The 16,976-nt window shown below is 32.7% G+C and overlaps 1 protein-coding gene and 1 non-coding gene across 2 annotated transcripts; both read left to right on the forward strand.

The window, feature by feature from the left end:
* Positions 1-79: 79 nt before the first annotated feature.
* LOC149901895 (adenylate cyclase type 10-like) lies at positions 80-16,543 on the forward strand. Its single transcript, XM_090111127.1, has 31 exons — positions 80-625; positions 870-1,089; positions 1,265-1,458; positions 1,746-1,819; positions 2,065-2,222; positions 2,553-2,697; positions 4,359-4,463; positions 4,542-4,636; positions 4,867-5,017; positions 5,274-5,412; positions 5,520-5,649; positions 6,293-6,482; positions 7,380-7,503; positions 7,876-8,016; positions 8,377-8,523; positions 8,781-8,884; positions 9,043-9,150; positions 9,711-9,833; positions 10,036-10,078; positions 10,567-10,713; positions 10,942-11,054; positions 11,369-11,538; positions 11,868-12,024; positions 12,403-12,537; positions 12,861-12,982; positions 13,247-13,446; positions 13,986-14,151; positions 14,610-14,757; positions 14,912-15,018; positions 15,364-15,502; positions 16,397-16,543. Exons 1-31 carry the CDS (start codon positions 553-555, stop codon positions 16,541-16,543), a joined length of 4,215 nt encoding a protein of 1,404 aa, XP_089967253.1. The 5' UTR covers positions 80-552.
* TRNAL-CAG (transfer RNA leucine (anticodon CAG)) lies at positions 9,405-9,487 on the forward strand. The gene has a single exon. It is a non-coding gene; the product is annotated as a tRNA-Leu (tRNA).
* Positions 16,544-16,976: the final 433 nt, after the last annotated feature.

Below are 16,976 nucleotides of genomic sequence, written 5' to 3' on the forward strand. Positions count from 1 at the left end.
ATTACTTAACAATGCTAATGACGTCACAATATGGCGCTAAGTTGATTCAATTCTTATATGGTTCGTATAGTACATAACACTTCTCCATAATTTTAGTTAAAATTGCGATCTCCGCTGGTCTATCCCATTTTTCAATCATTGGTGGGCATGAGCAGTGTCAGTCCCACTATGTGATCGTGGGACCACCGGTCTGGGATGTTAAGATGGCGGAGTACATGAGTACCGCGGGAGATGTCCTCACCTCCGCTAGTGCTTGGATGTATGTGAACGAATCGGAATATTGCACCCAACCTTGTGGTGATGGGAGACACACTAAGGCAAGAAAGTGCAGGAGTAATGTTGAAGCATTTTCTGTCTTAGCGTTGTTGAAATAAGGTTGAGTTTTTTTAGGTTTTGGGTGTTGGTGCCACGTGGAAACGAGTACAAAAGTTGCATTCATCTGTTAGTGTGCATCCCGGTGGGTACAATTAATTTACGTGGGCGTTTTATACCTATGTAAATCAATCTTGGAGTTGTTTAACTAATAATATTTCTTTAGATCCCGAGTTACTCATGCCACCATATTTGGACTGTTCCCAAATGGAGGGAAATTCTTTAACCGGAATTAACTACAGAGAGTTCTCACGTAAGAAGTCTGGACTACTTTTCAAAGCCTTTAAGTACTAACTCATAAATAGCAACTACGTTATTCATTATTAGTTATTAAATAATTGTTAAAATGTAACTCGTATGTTGGGTACGCGTGATGACCTATGACCATATCGTATCTTATTAAATTTAATCAATCATAATAGTTCTATCATCCTGTCGATAACATTATATAAAATAAATCATATACCACATATCTAACTGGGTTCAAATAATCGCAGTGAGACCAGCTCTAATAACAGCAATGCGAAGTGATTGGTGGTCAGCGCTACGTCGCTACATGGTCCCACCAATAATAAGGGCTGTAGACAACGACGAGCCCATGGATTTCCTCACAGAGATACGACACGTGGTCGTAGTCTTCTTGAATATCATCACGAGAACTGTCACTGAGGACATGCTTATTGAAGTCGTTGATAATGCTTACAAAATTGTCTGCTGGTGAGGTTATATTCTCTATTCTATATATACTCTGATATCATTGCCTTTAAAATTTTGATGGTGATTTACCATCTCGTGATGTAATTTAGAACCGTAGTATACAAGTAATAAGACAGAATAAAAGGTAGCTTAGAACTTGCACTAACTGGATTAAAAATACATAAAATTTAAACAGCGTTACAGCCAAAACCGGTGGTCTAGTAAACAAAGTGTCGATGTTTGATAAGGACATGATGTTTTTAATGGTGTTCGGGTTAAGAGGTCTAAAGCACGAGGACGAAGCACAAAACGCGCTGCTTTGCGCCAACAAACTGAAGGAACATCTTAATGATGTCAATATTACTACTGTCAGCATTGGAGTTACCTCGGGTGGGTGCCTTAAAATAATAACTACAACAAAATACAAAAAAACGAGAATTACTTATCTGTAGTTATAAATTTGTGTTTTAAAGCTGTTTAGTTTTAAATAAATTGGTAGATATTTTACAGTAGGTAATTTCTTCAGGAGTGAGCAATAGTTCAATAGGTACATTTACGTTTTACCAACTTACCTACCCTATTATTTGCTTTTCTCCTATGTGATAAAAACGTGACAAAAAAAATTATGTAGTAGTACACTGCAGTGCAAAAGCTATATTTAATTAACGTTATTTAAGGTTCCACGTATTGTGGTGTTGTGGGGCACGTGTTACGTCGAGAATATACAGTTATTGGTTCCGCAGTCAATAAGGTAAAGCAAAATTTATTGCAACAGTAAAATATAATTAGTACCCCCTTCTTTTCTTTAAAACTAATGGAACAGACCTACGATAAATAAGATAATTTGTTCATAGAATGGCCAGTTTATTATGATGAAAGCCTGTGTTTGTATGACGACCTTAATCGTATTATCAAATGTTTAAAAAAAGATCGAATAAAATACCCTCTAATTTTTCAATTATAAATTTTTTACTTCTTAAAAATATGTTCATACAGGCAGCAAGATTGATGATGGCATATCCCAATAAAGTGACATGCGATAAAGAAACTTTTCTGCGGAGTAAACTCGATCAAAACTTCTTTAAATTGATGGAGGCGAAAATTTTAAAGGGATTTTCCAACCCTGGGCCAATTTATGAATTTAATCGAACTAGGTATGCAAGTGTAAATTTAATTTTAGTGTGCATTGCCATAAAGTCCTTATTTTAAGGTTAAATCTTACCAATCAATTATAGCATAGCATACAATATAAAGAAATCATCTATTAATTAATTAATCAAAAGTTAGAGACCAGAAGTCAATCAAAAGTAAGACGCAGAAAAAGATCTTCCTTCTTATGACGTTCCTTTTACCTACTTACAACATTTAACAACTTTTGGTCTGAATTCCGTCTGGCCATAGAATATTGTCTACCCCCTTCGCAACACGCGATATGGAACTTCGTTCCAATTGTATTTTAACACTTCTAAGTTCTACTTACATAGTGCTAAAAGGATAAGTTATTCCCATCCGATTCTGGGGCGCGAAGAAGAACTTCAAGTATATCAAACAACCCTTATGTCGGCTATCGAGCAATATTCGAGGAAATTTACTAGATACAGGGATCATAAGTTTGGAGTAGCTATTATTGTGAGTAATCTTTAATTTTACGGTATTCAGTTGTATAATATACTATGTCTTACTATTTTTCTTCAATAACAATAATAATTAACGATTTATCACGGCAACTATTTCAATTCGTAGAAAAATGTTCAGTAATTTTTGTTTGGCTTATATAAAAAGCTTCAAAAGGTAGAGATGGCCCTTTTAGATAAATGTTGCAAAGCTTTATATTGAATTTGATATTTTTGTTTTATGGTATTCAAATGCTTTATGAATATAAATTTATTCGTTAATATTTATAAGATAAGCTTTAAGTATACAGTGTGTTAGGGATCGGACTTCCGATACTTTACCTACGTATTTTTCATTATATTTTATCGACAAAATACCATATATTGGGGGGTCGCACCCCTCACCCCTCTGAATGGCAGCAATTTTTAGTTTTAGTGTCTCTTATTCTATGGAGTTAATTGAAAACCGTTTCATTTATTAATTTTATTATGTCCACACACATAAATGTGACCTTATTTTTAAGGTAATGAAATTCACTAGTATCTGAAACCAATTTTGTTAAGAAAGCAACAATAATTTTTAACAAAAACCTTTGACTTAGACATAAAACTTAGCAAAATTTTAAGTTATTTTTTAGTTTTTGTGCTGTACCTTGAAAACTAGGTCCTCAACATATCGTTTTTTTTCTTTTAATTTGTTAACAATTAGTTATGCTAACAAACCCATTTCAAATTTATGCCAAAAGTTAACTTAATAATTAAAAACCAGGGTCTACCCAACACTACTGAAAACCATCAAAAACATCCTTATCAAAAATAGGTAACATTCCATTACCGTGTGAGCGAGAGAGGTATTCTTACGATAAAAAGGTGCGAGTGAGACGGAAAACAAAAAAACATCTGCGTTGCTATTTTGTTTTTCAATGACTCCATTTTTTCAGTTATCCATCGCTTCGCGTTGTGACAACAACTACCTCATCGTTTTACCGCTCGTACGTTTTAACGGAGTATCCCGTGCTATGGTTTATTCAGCTCGTGAATTAGCAGACATACATTCTCGCACTTATTCATCGTAAAAAATACCTCTCGTTCCCACAGTAATGGAATGTTAGATACCTATTTTCGATAAGGATGTTTTTGATAGTTTTTAGTAGTGTTGGGTAGACCCTGGTTTTTAATTATTAAGTTAACTTTTGGCATAAATTTGAAATGGGTTTGTTAGCATAACTAATTGTTAACAAATTAAAAGAAAAAAAACGATATGTTGAGGACCTAGTTTTCAAGGTACAGCACAAAAACTAAAAAATAACTTAAAATTTTGCTAAGTTTTATGTCTAAGTCAAAGGTTTTTGTTAAAAATTATTGTTGCTTTCTTAACAAATTTGGTTTCAGATACTAGTGAATTTCATTACCTTAAAAATAAGGTCACATTTATGTGTGTGGACATAATAAAATTAATAAATGGTTTTCAATTAACTCCATAGAATAAGAGACACTAAAACTAAAAATTGCTGCCATTCAGAGGGGTGAGGGGTGCGACCCCCCAATATATGGTATTTTGTCGATAAAATATAATGAAAAATACGTAGGTAAAGTATCGGAAGTCCGATCCCTAACACACTGTATATATTTTACCTTTCTAAAATTTTTGTTTCACTGATACCATTGTGTATTCAGGGATCGAGATTATCCGGCAAAACCCGTTTAATGGTCGAATGTATTAACATCACACCAAAATTTATTGAAGTGGATCATATTATATTAACAGAGAAGGATAGTAGGGTAAATATCGTCTATTTTTGCATAAGCGCGTTTTTTCAATGATTAAAAAAATTGTTCAATAAATGTTTTATTTTTAAGGAACCATTTAAAGTCATCAGATTAATCATGGGCAGGGTGTTCAAAGGCATAGGACATTCTTCCCGCGAAAATCGCGAAAGCAGAATTCGATACACGTAAGGATCGTTTTAGAATAGCATTTTAATCTTCTTTTCAGTTAGTTACATTTTTTATTGGTACTGTACAATCATCAATTTTCTGTACTATTTAAGTTACAGCTTAATATCTTCGTTCTGATGAACGAAAAGCTTTTGCTGATTCTCATACCTAAATAAATTGCGTACTAATATTTTTAATTGACTGTCTCAAAAACTATAAAGGTTATCAATTCTTATTTTATTATTAGAGTCGATATGACTTCACTCACACCGTTGGAAATATATGCAGTAAATACCGTTTTTGACTGCCGCTTTCCTCTTCCGGAGCATTTTGAGTATCATGGCGACATCCTACAGGAATATCAAGTGAAAGTTCTTATGCAGAATATTTTTGAATCTGTGAGTATATTGTTTGATCATCGATTTATAAGTTTGTAACTAGTTAGCAGGTAATAAAATATTTGTAGAATTTTTGCATTCGTTTTAAATTATTGGGTTAAAAATCGTTTACGCTAAAGTTTTAAAGAGGTATACGTATAGGTAGGTACGTAGGTACGTAATTTTATAGGTTTATCTTCAAGCGGAGTATTCTATTATTAGATAACTACCTTTAGATCTTTTGTTACAATGATAATTTTTTTGTGTTATATTGAAGAGTTTTAAAGAGTTTCGAGTGATTGCTATCGGAGAGGCTCAACGCATTGATGAGGATTCTTGGAAGTTGATTATTTTAATGCTGCAAAATAAAATTATTTTCCTTCTCTTAACTTTAACTGACGGAGACAGCCTTTCACGTAAGTTACGAACATTTTATCCGGTTTTTAAAATTAATTATTTTAGATTTTTTCTTAATTTTTTAATTGAACAAATGAAATAAGTAGTTACTTACTTATTTTTTTAGCGTTTAGCAGTGATTCCCTATCTAATCATATGATTGTGAAAGTGCATATAGCGGGCATTGACCGACGTTATCTGTCTGCACTCGCTTGTCAATTGTTGGATGTTCAGGCTGTACCTTCAGAATTGGATAAGTAAGTTGGATTGATATGAATGTTTAGAAAAATGAAAAAAAAAGGTCCTCATGTAATATGAGGTCTACATAATATTACCTATGTTATTTTACCAATTACCTAAAACTCTTCGTGTTTTCACTTGGGGGAAGGTATTTGAAGTCGTATTTTTTTCTGCATATGGCTTTACTCAACTCCATCACCTGCAGGCACACAAAGACCCAGGCAAAATACAGAATTTAGCTTAATCCACCAAATTCGCATAGGTCGTGTTGATCGATTTGTTTTGTCAAACTTTTTGTTTTGGCGACATGCCGCTTTCATCGCGATCAACGATGTTTTGCGGTCCTTAGCGGTACGTGCGGTCGCGGATTGTGGAAATAAATTGACAGTTACGAATTAATGATAGCCATCTATCCATATAAAAATACATTCTTCCACTATAAATTACTGCCATCTTGCATCTAAAAGCTATTAAGCGTCGATTTCACGGTTCACCTCTTAGTCCCTGACGTTGGTCCCTGATATCTTATTTGACACTTTTTAACATCCATTAACATAGGTACATTATTGTAACTATTTTAAAATGATAGATATTATGCAAAACAGAACATTTCAGAAAGCTGTATAACCGGCCCTTAATCAATTAATTATATAATTCTAGGGTAATCGAGAGCGCGAGTGACGGTTTACCGGGATGGATTCAAAACTTCCTAATATGCCTAGTGCAGAGGGAACAATTAACAATGGTGACTGTACCTAGGTCACAGGCTTTGGATATTGGAGCACTTATACCACCCTCTACTCTTTTAAAAAAGTCTGAAAATACACAGAGTATCACTTCGGAAAGCTTTGTTAGTACATATAATATAGTAGGTACCTAACTATTTACTAATCTGTTGTATAATGTCTAATGTCTATGGTTCATTAACTCTTTAATAGACAATACGAAAAAAAAGACGGGTTGCACTCCGGGAGTGCCGGCAGAAGTGAAAACTTGATATGTTTGATATTTTGAAATGGTATCCGTCTTACGCTTTTTCGATCAGGTCACGTGTCCTGACGCGAGTTTAAGATTTTATACCCATTACAGAAAAAGTGCTCAACGCCGCTAAAGAAGTTTTCACTTCAAAAAATGTTCTCACAATGGAACTCTGATTTGAATTAAGAACATGTTTTTTTTTTTTTTTTGTGTGGTGTCTCTCAATGTTAGCCAGAAGGGCTTCTACATTTTAACGCGGACGCGGGGGTGAACTGAAGGTTCACCCTGGTAGCGACATGCACAAGGGCGTCCCCCCTTGACGGGGACCACGAACCTCGGCTTGAGCTGTCGCTTGAGTGGAGGAGGCCAGAAGGGCCCTAATCGGACGGGGTTTTGAGAACATGAATGGCGGTGAACTTTTTATAGGAAACGCGCAGCTAGAAAGTTCGAATAAAAACATTGCTTTATCTGTGACAACCTGTTTATAGTTATTTTTTCTCCTAGACCGAATTGACTATAAAATAAATGATATCTCTATCACTTTACCCATCTTGCCTTAATTGAGTCTTGAGGTACTTATATATTTTCTATCTCTCTTCTTTTTAACAACGAAGCATAGCTTCTTGAATATTTTTAATAAGAATTTTCATGTGAAGGACTTAGATAAATTTAAGCCTTTGCTATAGCCAATCCATTCTATATCACTATAATTATTATTCGCATAGGTACCTTTACTTGTTTGTGTATAATTTGTTTGTCTCTATAATAGGGTAAATTTTATAAAAAGAGCGATGTCAGCATAGCAGATGAACATCAGAACGATATAATCCAAATGGCAGTTTTGTCAAAATATTACAACTTCGAAGATGTAAAGGTTGACATGAAGATGGATGGTATTATATCTAAACTTTTTACGGTTTAATTTTGAGAATAATAATTAATTATATTTATTATTGTATCTTCTAATTACCAGCGCTGACAAGCGCCGATAAGCGCTTATAAGCGCAAGTTTCAAGCTTTCTTTCTGAATACGCCCTATGAATAATTTGTCAAAATTGTATTCAATAGCACAGATTACCTACTAATTAGTAAATAGTAACCACGCAACGCGTATTTTTCTAAAAATCTTTACACAGTGTTCGATATACTGTGTAAAGATTTACTTATGTATCTTTTAAAAAAGGAGATATAAAAACATGTGAGTAAATAAAACAAATAACTACTTGCTTAACTAACTATATTATACATTTTATATTTATTTTTAGTGTTAATATTGAAAACATACGATTCATTGACACCCTTTGAGAAAATGCTCCTGAAATGTGGTTCCGTTCTCGGCGATGTATTTTCCAGGAGAATGCTAAACCATCTCATGCAGTGCGATTCTCAGAGAAAAATCGCTCAAGGTATTTTTGAAATGTCACGCTGTAGTGTAGACTGTGTAGTTTTTAGGTTTTTATAAAAGTATCTACTGTATGCAGTCAATAAACTTCAAATAGGAAACTTACGAACATTCATAATTATTCGAACAAGTATGCAATTGAAACAAAATTCATTTAAAACAAATATTGCTGTAATAACATATTTTCAACCGACTTCAAAAAGTACATTAGCAGTTATTAGCTAACCTGAAGGTGGAATTGATCCCATTTAAACTTTGTCCAGTTCTGGCCATTTGCAGGCGATTTAGTATTTTGTAAAAAATAATGATTTATTCAAAGCTTTATGTTATTTTAGTCAAAATAATAGATAATTCATATTTCTAGCTGTTGCAAAGTTATTTTCGATAAGGGTGTTAGAATGTGAAGGGGGTGACTTTACACGTGACTACTCTAGAGTGTTGGTGCACCCCGCGCCGGTACGGAAAGATGCTTCGTTGCCTTTCTGCTTCTGTATGGGGATTAAACAGCTGCGTATGTTTATTTTTTATTATTTTTAAACAATATATTATATAGATATTAAAATTATTACTGTGTCATTTTTACTGGTATGTATTGCACAATTCAAGCATTAATTAATTGAAATCATCATCAATCAATCATGTCAAACCTTTTTTCTTTTTGAAGGCCAAAAAATATTATTCGTTCATGCATTTTTTTTTGTGTTTATCCTCTTTGACCCACCTGTAGATGAAGGTTTGCCGATTTGTTGTGATAATGTATGATTCCAGCAAATTGTGGGGACTTGCCTAAGTTCGCATTCTGTGGCTATATGAAATTCAGGCATACACTCTTCCGAACTACCACGTACGACTTGCTTACAGAGAGTCAAAAGGTTTGTGCCGTTATTTTGACCAAATCGATACTAATATTATGAAGCTTCAACAGCTTGACATAAATCCTTCCTCCGACATTCCACTTATTCCATTAATTCATGTTATATGTAAGTACTTAGTTAATTAAAATTATTGCTTGCTTAAAATAATATTTTAGGGCGAAATGCATACACGGGCGCTCTTATATCTAGAAAGGTACACAAGGAAATGTGTCTCGTGTGGTGCTGGTTGTTTTTCTCAGCTCTTTGGTCTGAGGTGTGATGACGTAAGTACTAACTTACTAGTTTCTAGGTAGATAAGGTTATTGTGTCGTTAATTAACGTTCTACGGACAAATAGATGTGTAGAGATCGTTATGCTTGCTAATTTTTTTTTTCGTTATCGGTTTTCCTTGTTATCTTTAAAAGTTATACTTGTAAAGCTTTACTTACAAAACTTTATTTTATATTTAAAGTTAAAAGTTATGTTATAAAAGTGTCCTGAATGTCAGAGAGTCCTAGTTTCATACATAAGGGATGTAGTCAGGATGGCCGAGCGGTCTAAGGCGCTGCGTTCAGGTCGCAGTCAACTCTGTGGGCGTGGGTTCGAATCCCACTTCTGACAATAATGTATCTACTTTTTTGTATATTTTCCCCTAAGTATAATTAGAGACTAAACTAAAAAAAAATTCAATGGCCCATATAACTAAAACGTTTTATGAAAAATATTATTCAAACCATCGTAAATTTAAAAACCCATGTCCCATGTAATAAAGAATAGGTAATTAAAGTGTTTATTTTTGTTTTCGGTGACTTTGATTCATCTTTTTATTGATTTAAATTATTAGGGATTAAGGAAAGAGACCGATGAACTGAAACTTACCCATGAACAAATACGTACGATGAATGCTGAAACAAAAATATCAGAAGGGAATATTTATGCCGCTCTTGAAAATATTACAGATATTGGTGTAAGATTTGCACTTACTTAATAAACATAAATAAATAGTAGTCGTGGTAGTGATATTATAGTGTTAGAGTTGTATTTTTCTAATAAGGGAGAGAGAGAGAGAGAGATTAAATTTTTTTACCAACTCTCCTCTTATAAAATATTCAACAATAGGTACTTAATACTACCATTTACCTAACTACACCATTAAATGCTATTTTCAGTCATGTAGTCGTCGGAATTCAGACAAGCTTACAGATTCTGAAGGTAAGTGATTTATTTTCTTCTTATATATAAAAATGAATCGCAAAATGTGTTGGTAAGCGCATAACTCGAGAACGGCTGAACCGATTTCGATAATTCTTTTTTTATTATATTCCTTGAAGTACGAGGATAGTTTTTATGTAGAGAAAACGTAAATATGTACCACGGGCGAAGCCGGGGCGGACCGCTAGTAATAAATAATATTATTATAATATGATACAAATTAAAACAATTTTTTTGTTAAAATTTTTAGCCGTTGCTACGTTGCAACCGTTGTCTCAAAAACTTTTCTTCCTATAGTTTAGAAAAATCTGTCTGAATCAATAAATATAACATTTTGCTATCATATTATCTTGCAGCTGATTTATATTGCTATCATATTAGGTATATTGCGGCTGATTTATATTGTTATCATATTATATTTCAGCTGATTTATATTGCTATCATATTATCTTGCAGCTGATTTATATTGCTATCATATTATCTTGCAGCTGATTTAAGGCGAGTCAGTCGATCGATGCAACACAAGAAAGATAAAAAAATCCCATCATTCTCATCGGTCGATTTGAATTCTTGTGAATGTATGCCTATATTATTGGAAGCGTATTCTCAAGCGATTGGCCATTGCCACTGGGCAGGTAAAAATCTAATTACATTCATTAAGTATTTGTACTTAGTTACGTAATATTTTCCAAATTAGATTACATCAATGATTATTTTTTTGAAATTATCACCCATAATTAGTGACCCAAATCCATGTTCGGATTCTGTGTTCCGAATGTTATGATAGAGTACTTCCTTATTTGAAAATGTACGATTATTTCATAAGAAATCTTTTGCTGAAGCTTTTTTTTATATTTTCCAAGGCGACCATGAGAAACTATTCGACACGTTTTTGGAGTATGCGGATTTAAGTATTTTGAACAATAACACGCCACGAGCCATTCACCATCTCGCAGAAGTGGAAACAATGCTTATAGTTAGTCCTTTCATTTTTCATTTTCATTTTCCTTGGAACGAACTCTCTCTCTGTCTCATGCATCTTGAAATATATTCTTTCAAGATGCATGAGAGAGAGAGTGAGCGCCGCGCCTAGAGTGATTATTCAACTCGCTCTACCTCAAAGCTTGCGTCTTGACTCTTGACCAATGATCTATGCTACTATACTTACATGTGGATCACGGATTTGTAATTAGTGAAACGAGGTACAACTACTTCGTGAATATATAAATCAACCAATAAAACAAACTTTGTGGCTCTAACAACATATAGCAAAAACAATGTTTCCTTCAGAAAGATCGTAATTTAAAAGCAACTTGCGCTAAATGGATATACGACTCGAAGTTAGCCAGGATTTACTCGCTTCGAGGCGCTTGCCTACTAGAGTGCGGCGATGTGAAGCAAGCCAGAGAGAATTTGTTTGACGCTATGAAACTGTTCAGCGACCCTTTTCCTGAATCACAGTAATGCTTTAACAGTTTACTTATTTCAAAATTATTTATGAATATAATTCATATTATATTATGTAATGTGTAGTTTTGCAATTACGAAAGATTGAGTAGATTTAGATTGAATCAGATAAGTAATGTTTATTATGACTTACCTACATTTGACAAAAGTTCTTTGATCATAATAGGTATTACCCGACTGCTGTTAAGTTACCACGCGTTATTTTCGCAGCATTGTTAAATATATATCTCTATTAAATCTCGTATTGTAGGTACCTAATAACTTAATAAGTAAATAAATAGATTACCACTTGCAAAATTTATATTTCCTATATTTCTTTCAGAAATTCTATCAAATTGCAAAACTGTAAGAAGTCATTTAGTCAATTAATGGCGTTGTATTTTGCACCACGAATGTGCATTGCTACTGAGAGCGGGCTTGTGGGAGACTTTTATGACAAGATTGCTCTCACTCTGAATAGGCTTTTTAAGCTTTTTACGGTAGGTTTTTATACCATATGAAATATGCCATTTAAAAGGGATATATTGCTATTTAACATGTTTTTATTATACATACTTAATAGCTTTTGACTAGCTTAAAAAGCATAAACGATTATCTAATCCCGTGCTCCCATTCTTTTTTCGAAATATTTTTCCCTTATTTTGATATTTTTAGATATATATTTTTTTAACTACCTAGTACCTACATTATTCAGCTACGTCTTGTTTGTTTTATCTGAGGCTCTATAAATGTGTCTTTCTTACTTTCGTATTAGCTTTTTCTAGGTAGTTTGGTAAGCAACCATTTTGATAGAATTAGATATTTTTCCAGCATATATAGATAGATAAAAATATACTTGTTTCTTTATATATGGACAGATGTGTAAAGAAATGTCAAACGGAGCTTTATCAGCTAAATGGTCGTTAAACTATGCACTGAAAACTGACTCCAATTTTCGACTTATGTGCATGAGCTATGGAAACATGATCAGTGTATATCGACAAATGAAAAAGGTATATAACTCGGAACGCACCTATTTCTTCATTTAAAAAATATGGTAAAATAGACCCTTTGAAAAATTTATACGTTTTCAAATATTTCATACGGAGACTCAAACTACGAAGTAGGTAGGCACCTAGATAATACATTTATATCAAAATCGTTGCGATATAATATGAGATATATTCAAATTATATATTTTTAGTTACCTGATATAACGGCTAGAAAACTATATTTTGAGTTTTGCTTCAAAAACGTATTTTGTTTTCATGGCAAAACTTTTCCGTCCTTAATTAATTGTCTATATGGAATTTATTATTTTATGCTATTTAAACAGTTTCGATTATGTCGGAGGTTAGAAACAAAAGCGCGGGAGTTGTGCCAACGGAAACGTGGCCGCGTGGACATCATGGAAGTATATGCAGTTGGACATCTTTACACAAATATATTTTTGTACAAGTATGATATTTATTACTATTTAGTTAAACGTGCTTTAAAATACTTATGATGAATATAACCCGAAAATCTTAGGAAAACTATAGGAAAACGTATTTTTTCAATTTTTTGTTTTCTATGCTATTGAGTTGACGGTAGTTCAATTTTATTTTGAGTTTTATTAATGTAGATATGTGCCATAAATATAAAAGAGTCTAGACGGGTACCACTTATTATTATTGTTCAAATATTACTTAAGTATGTATATAATTACTTCGTTACTTCTAGTGTACAACGTGGAAATAAGCTAGTCAGTCTTGAATTCGGTCTCTCCGTAATGCGGATTATGACAAGTTTATCCGACGTGCGCACTCGGGAGTCACTCATTTTCTGGCTCCTTGAGCTTTTGCTCACTGAACTGCGCATACAACAAATGGTCTCGATAATGAAGGAGTACATTTATTTAAACGAGCACTATGATGTGAGCTGTGAGTTTATAAAAATAGGAAAAAAGTAGTTAGGTAGTTTGGTAGATAGTTGTTGCCAGTGCTGAAAATTTAAAATACTTACTTGTATTTTTTAGTTATATAGATGCTTAGATCAATAGATGAATAAATATATTATTAAAGTGAAACTTTTATTACATCGTCTCAAACTTTTTGGTCTGTGTAGCGCATGTCGCGTGTATCGCGGCTGCCGAGTACTGAGTAGGTATACCTACTCGGCAGCCGACCGTCACGCGACATGCGCTACACAAAGCAGTGTTCGGAACCGTTCGAACAGTTTCACTTTTACCGTGGTTTCATAAAACCACACAACATTTTTTTGTAACTATATATTATGTTGAACTTACCTACTGCACAATTTCAATCGTTTCCGAGAAAAGCAAGACTATCTTCTAGTTTATTGACCACTTCTAAAAAGATAATCTTGCCTCATAGAAGTTGGATTCTGCCGTATAATTTTTTTTTTATTATTTTTTAAACCAAATATAAATATAAATATAAAATTACTTACATATTTTAAGCGGAAGCTTGGTACTACTACCACGCGATGGCCATATACCTGGATACCGGGTATTGTGTAGAATCATACAGTGCCTGTGAAACATTCTTTATGGAGAAAGGCGAGATGTTCCTCCGATCCAAGACTCCGGAGGCTGCATGGAACTTCTTTGCTTGCATGTGGCTTTTGTGAGGATTCTTTCTTCATAAATATTAAACATTTCATATCAAGCAATAATTCTTATAAGAATTTTACCTCTTAATTATTCTAATAGGCGTGTGATCACAGAATTTTCTTTGCTGTGTTTATTTTACTATTCTAGTGCCAAAACTCATTAGTTTTTCATAATAACAATGCAGTTGAATTTTTATATTATTGGTATTGATCACATTTTGGATAAGAAAGGGTCTCAACTCTCAGGCACAATCAGAAAATACATTAAAAAACGAAAATAAAACCAAGCTTAAAAGCTGGGACTGCTGCAAATAAAATTCTGCAAGCAGAACACATTTTGATTGACCTTGTGTGTGACCAGATATCTTGACCTTAATCCATCTCAAGTATCTAAGATAAACAAGTCTATTTCAGTTTCAGTTTTGTGTTTGGAGAATATATTTTTTCTTATGCAGTTATTTTCATTTTACAGTACAATCAGAGTCGGATTGTGGGAAAAAAGCATTATGTGGAACGAGAAAATTGAACAAATCCAACACCTTGAAAACGTTAATCACGAATATTATACCTCACTTATGTTAAGACTTGTAGAAGGTTATTTAATCGATTTAGTAAGAGAGGTACATACCTATATAATTATGTATTCCTTTGTTCGAATTAAATTAAGTTTGGTGTAATAATACCAATCAATAATAATACCAATCAAAGAATATCTTTTCGTTAAGTTATAGTTAGCTCTAATTTAATTTACTCATAAACGAAACTTTCTTTCAGTTAAATAACAGGAATATAAAAAATATAATAAACATAGTAAAGACATTGAGAACTTTGTTCGCCGAGTTGGATGTGGCCAGTAAACATATTCCTATTTTTCGTTCAAGGTAGGTGATTACAAAACAAAATAATTAAGTAGGCAATTGGTTCTTCAGTCATGGTTATCGAGTATATTTATTTTACTGCGATATATAATACGGGAATAAATATTATGATCACCAGAAAATACTCTGATAACTTAAATAATTTTATGGACTTTGATAAAAATGTGTATTGGTCTAAAACACTTTCCCAAAATGTATAATACTTATATAAGTATGTATATATAATTACTTCGTTACTTCTAGTGTAGCTTTCTCCTCGTAAATATTTGTAGCTAATATCACGTAGGTACCTATTTAAGAGCGTTCATACATTATATAGTAATTTCATAGGTGTTTTACTTATTTCAGGTATTACTTATTCAGTGCCTACTATCACTACATAAAGCGAAATAAACAACGCGCATTTGGTATTTTAAACAAAGCGACGCAATGCGCAAAGAAATATTCAGATCAATTAATGATTATATGGATCGAACATAATAGGCTTGTAAGTTTAAAATGCGATATTATGTATGTACATTGTACATTCATGCTTAGGTTAGGACGATTTATTTCATGAAGTTAATGCAAAAAAAATGCATAAAAATCTACATCTCATTTTAATTGTTTTAATAGCTGGCAACAAAAAACAAATGTTCTTTTTTGTGAATTCCCTAATTTAAATCAAAATTTAAACCTCATAACGGATAATTGTGCGGACCAAGGTGCGGACAATTACTTCGGTAGATATTAAACATCAAAATACACAGTCAAAAATATACAAAATGTAATCTTGTGACAGTTATGTACTTCTGCTGTGTGCTAAATTAAAAATATTTACGCACATTATATTATTGTGTTCATTGGCATTTTTGATTTGTACACACCTACGCGGTAAACCGGCACTTTCTCGTTAACCGATTTTTGTCTAAAAGTGCCGATTTATTTCTATGAGTAGCTTATTTTAGATTAGAAATGCTTTGTAATGTTTGATGGCAAAGCATAATTCATATACATACTTACGAACATCTTACGAATATTTATTTTCTAAAATCCATGATCTTATAAACGTAAGTTCAGTCAACTGAGTCATTCATTATTTGATACGGTCTCGGGTCAACGAAACTGAATAAATTGACCTCCTAATTTTTGCGAACAATTGTACATCTACGTTGCTTTTATGCTCGACCCACGAAGCGCGAATGTATGATTCATTTGAAAGTTTATTTTAATTGGTTCAAAGGCCTGCGCAAATGCGTGAGAGAGATACAATGAGTTCAAATTAATTGATATGTAAAATAATATACCTACGTCCTATCAAATTTCCTTTAGCTTTACATTATGCTTGATACGAGTTCATTGATTCAACAACTGTAAATTGACTTTCTTTTTATTATTTCAGTATTGGAAGCGTTCGTTAAATCCGAGACTTGAAAATTATTGGGCGGAACATGTTGAGTCTGATACTATCTTGAACTACAAATCTTTTGATACAGAAATGGGCAGAAAAATTATTCCATATACATTGCCATTGCCAAAAATATTTTAGTTTTATTTCGTTATTTTAAGGATTGGATAAGAATTAATTTGAGATGTTTTTACAGTGTAGGTAATAAAAAAACTCAATAAAAACTTGTAACTTTTATTTTACAAAAACAAAATTTCATGAGCTGCTATAGATGCAAAATTTGTAGGCACTATTATGATACACAATTCTTAATTTATTAATATTTTAGAAAATTGTTCAGATCCACTGTATTAAAAAGTATTAAAAATAAAATATAAAGATAAGCACATAGAACTAAGATTTATTATGAAAGTTCAAATAGATTTTATTAAAATGACTTACCCAGGAATCATTCTAATTTTGTCATTGAGAAGAATTAGAACTATTTTTTGGTGTTTGCTTGTAGTATCTTAAAAACAACAGTTTATAGATATTTTTGTGTATAATATATTTAATAGTAATCTTTAACATGTGT

This window comes from Colias eurytheme, chromosome 16, assembly GCF_061535395.1.
Source record: "Colias eurytheme isolate Ceu_HAF_F1 chromosome 16, ilColEury1 Martin Lab GWU primary, whole genome shotgun sequence".
Classification (NCBI taxonomy): domain Eukaryota; kingdom Metazoa; phylum Arthropoda; class Insecta; order Lepidoptera; family Pieridae; genus Colias; species Colias eurytheme.

Excerpts from the sequence above, each read along its gene's own strand:
- LOC149901895 (XM_090111127.1), top strand. The coding sequence starts at position 553 with ATGCCACCATATTTGGACTGTTCCCAAATGGAGGGAAATTCTTTAACC. Across the intron at positions 9,151-9,710 it reads TTGGTCTGAGGTGTGATGAC|GGATTAAGGAAAGAGACCGA; the intron begins GTAAGTACTAAC and ends TTAAATTATTAG. Across the intron at positions 14,758-14,911 it reads TAATCGATTTAGTAAGAGAG|TTAAATAACAGGAATATAAA; the intron begins GTACATACCTAT and ends ACTTTCTTTCAG.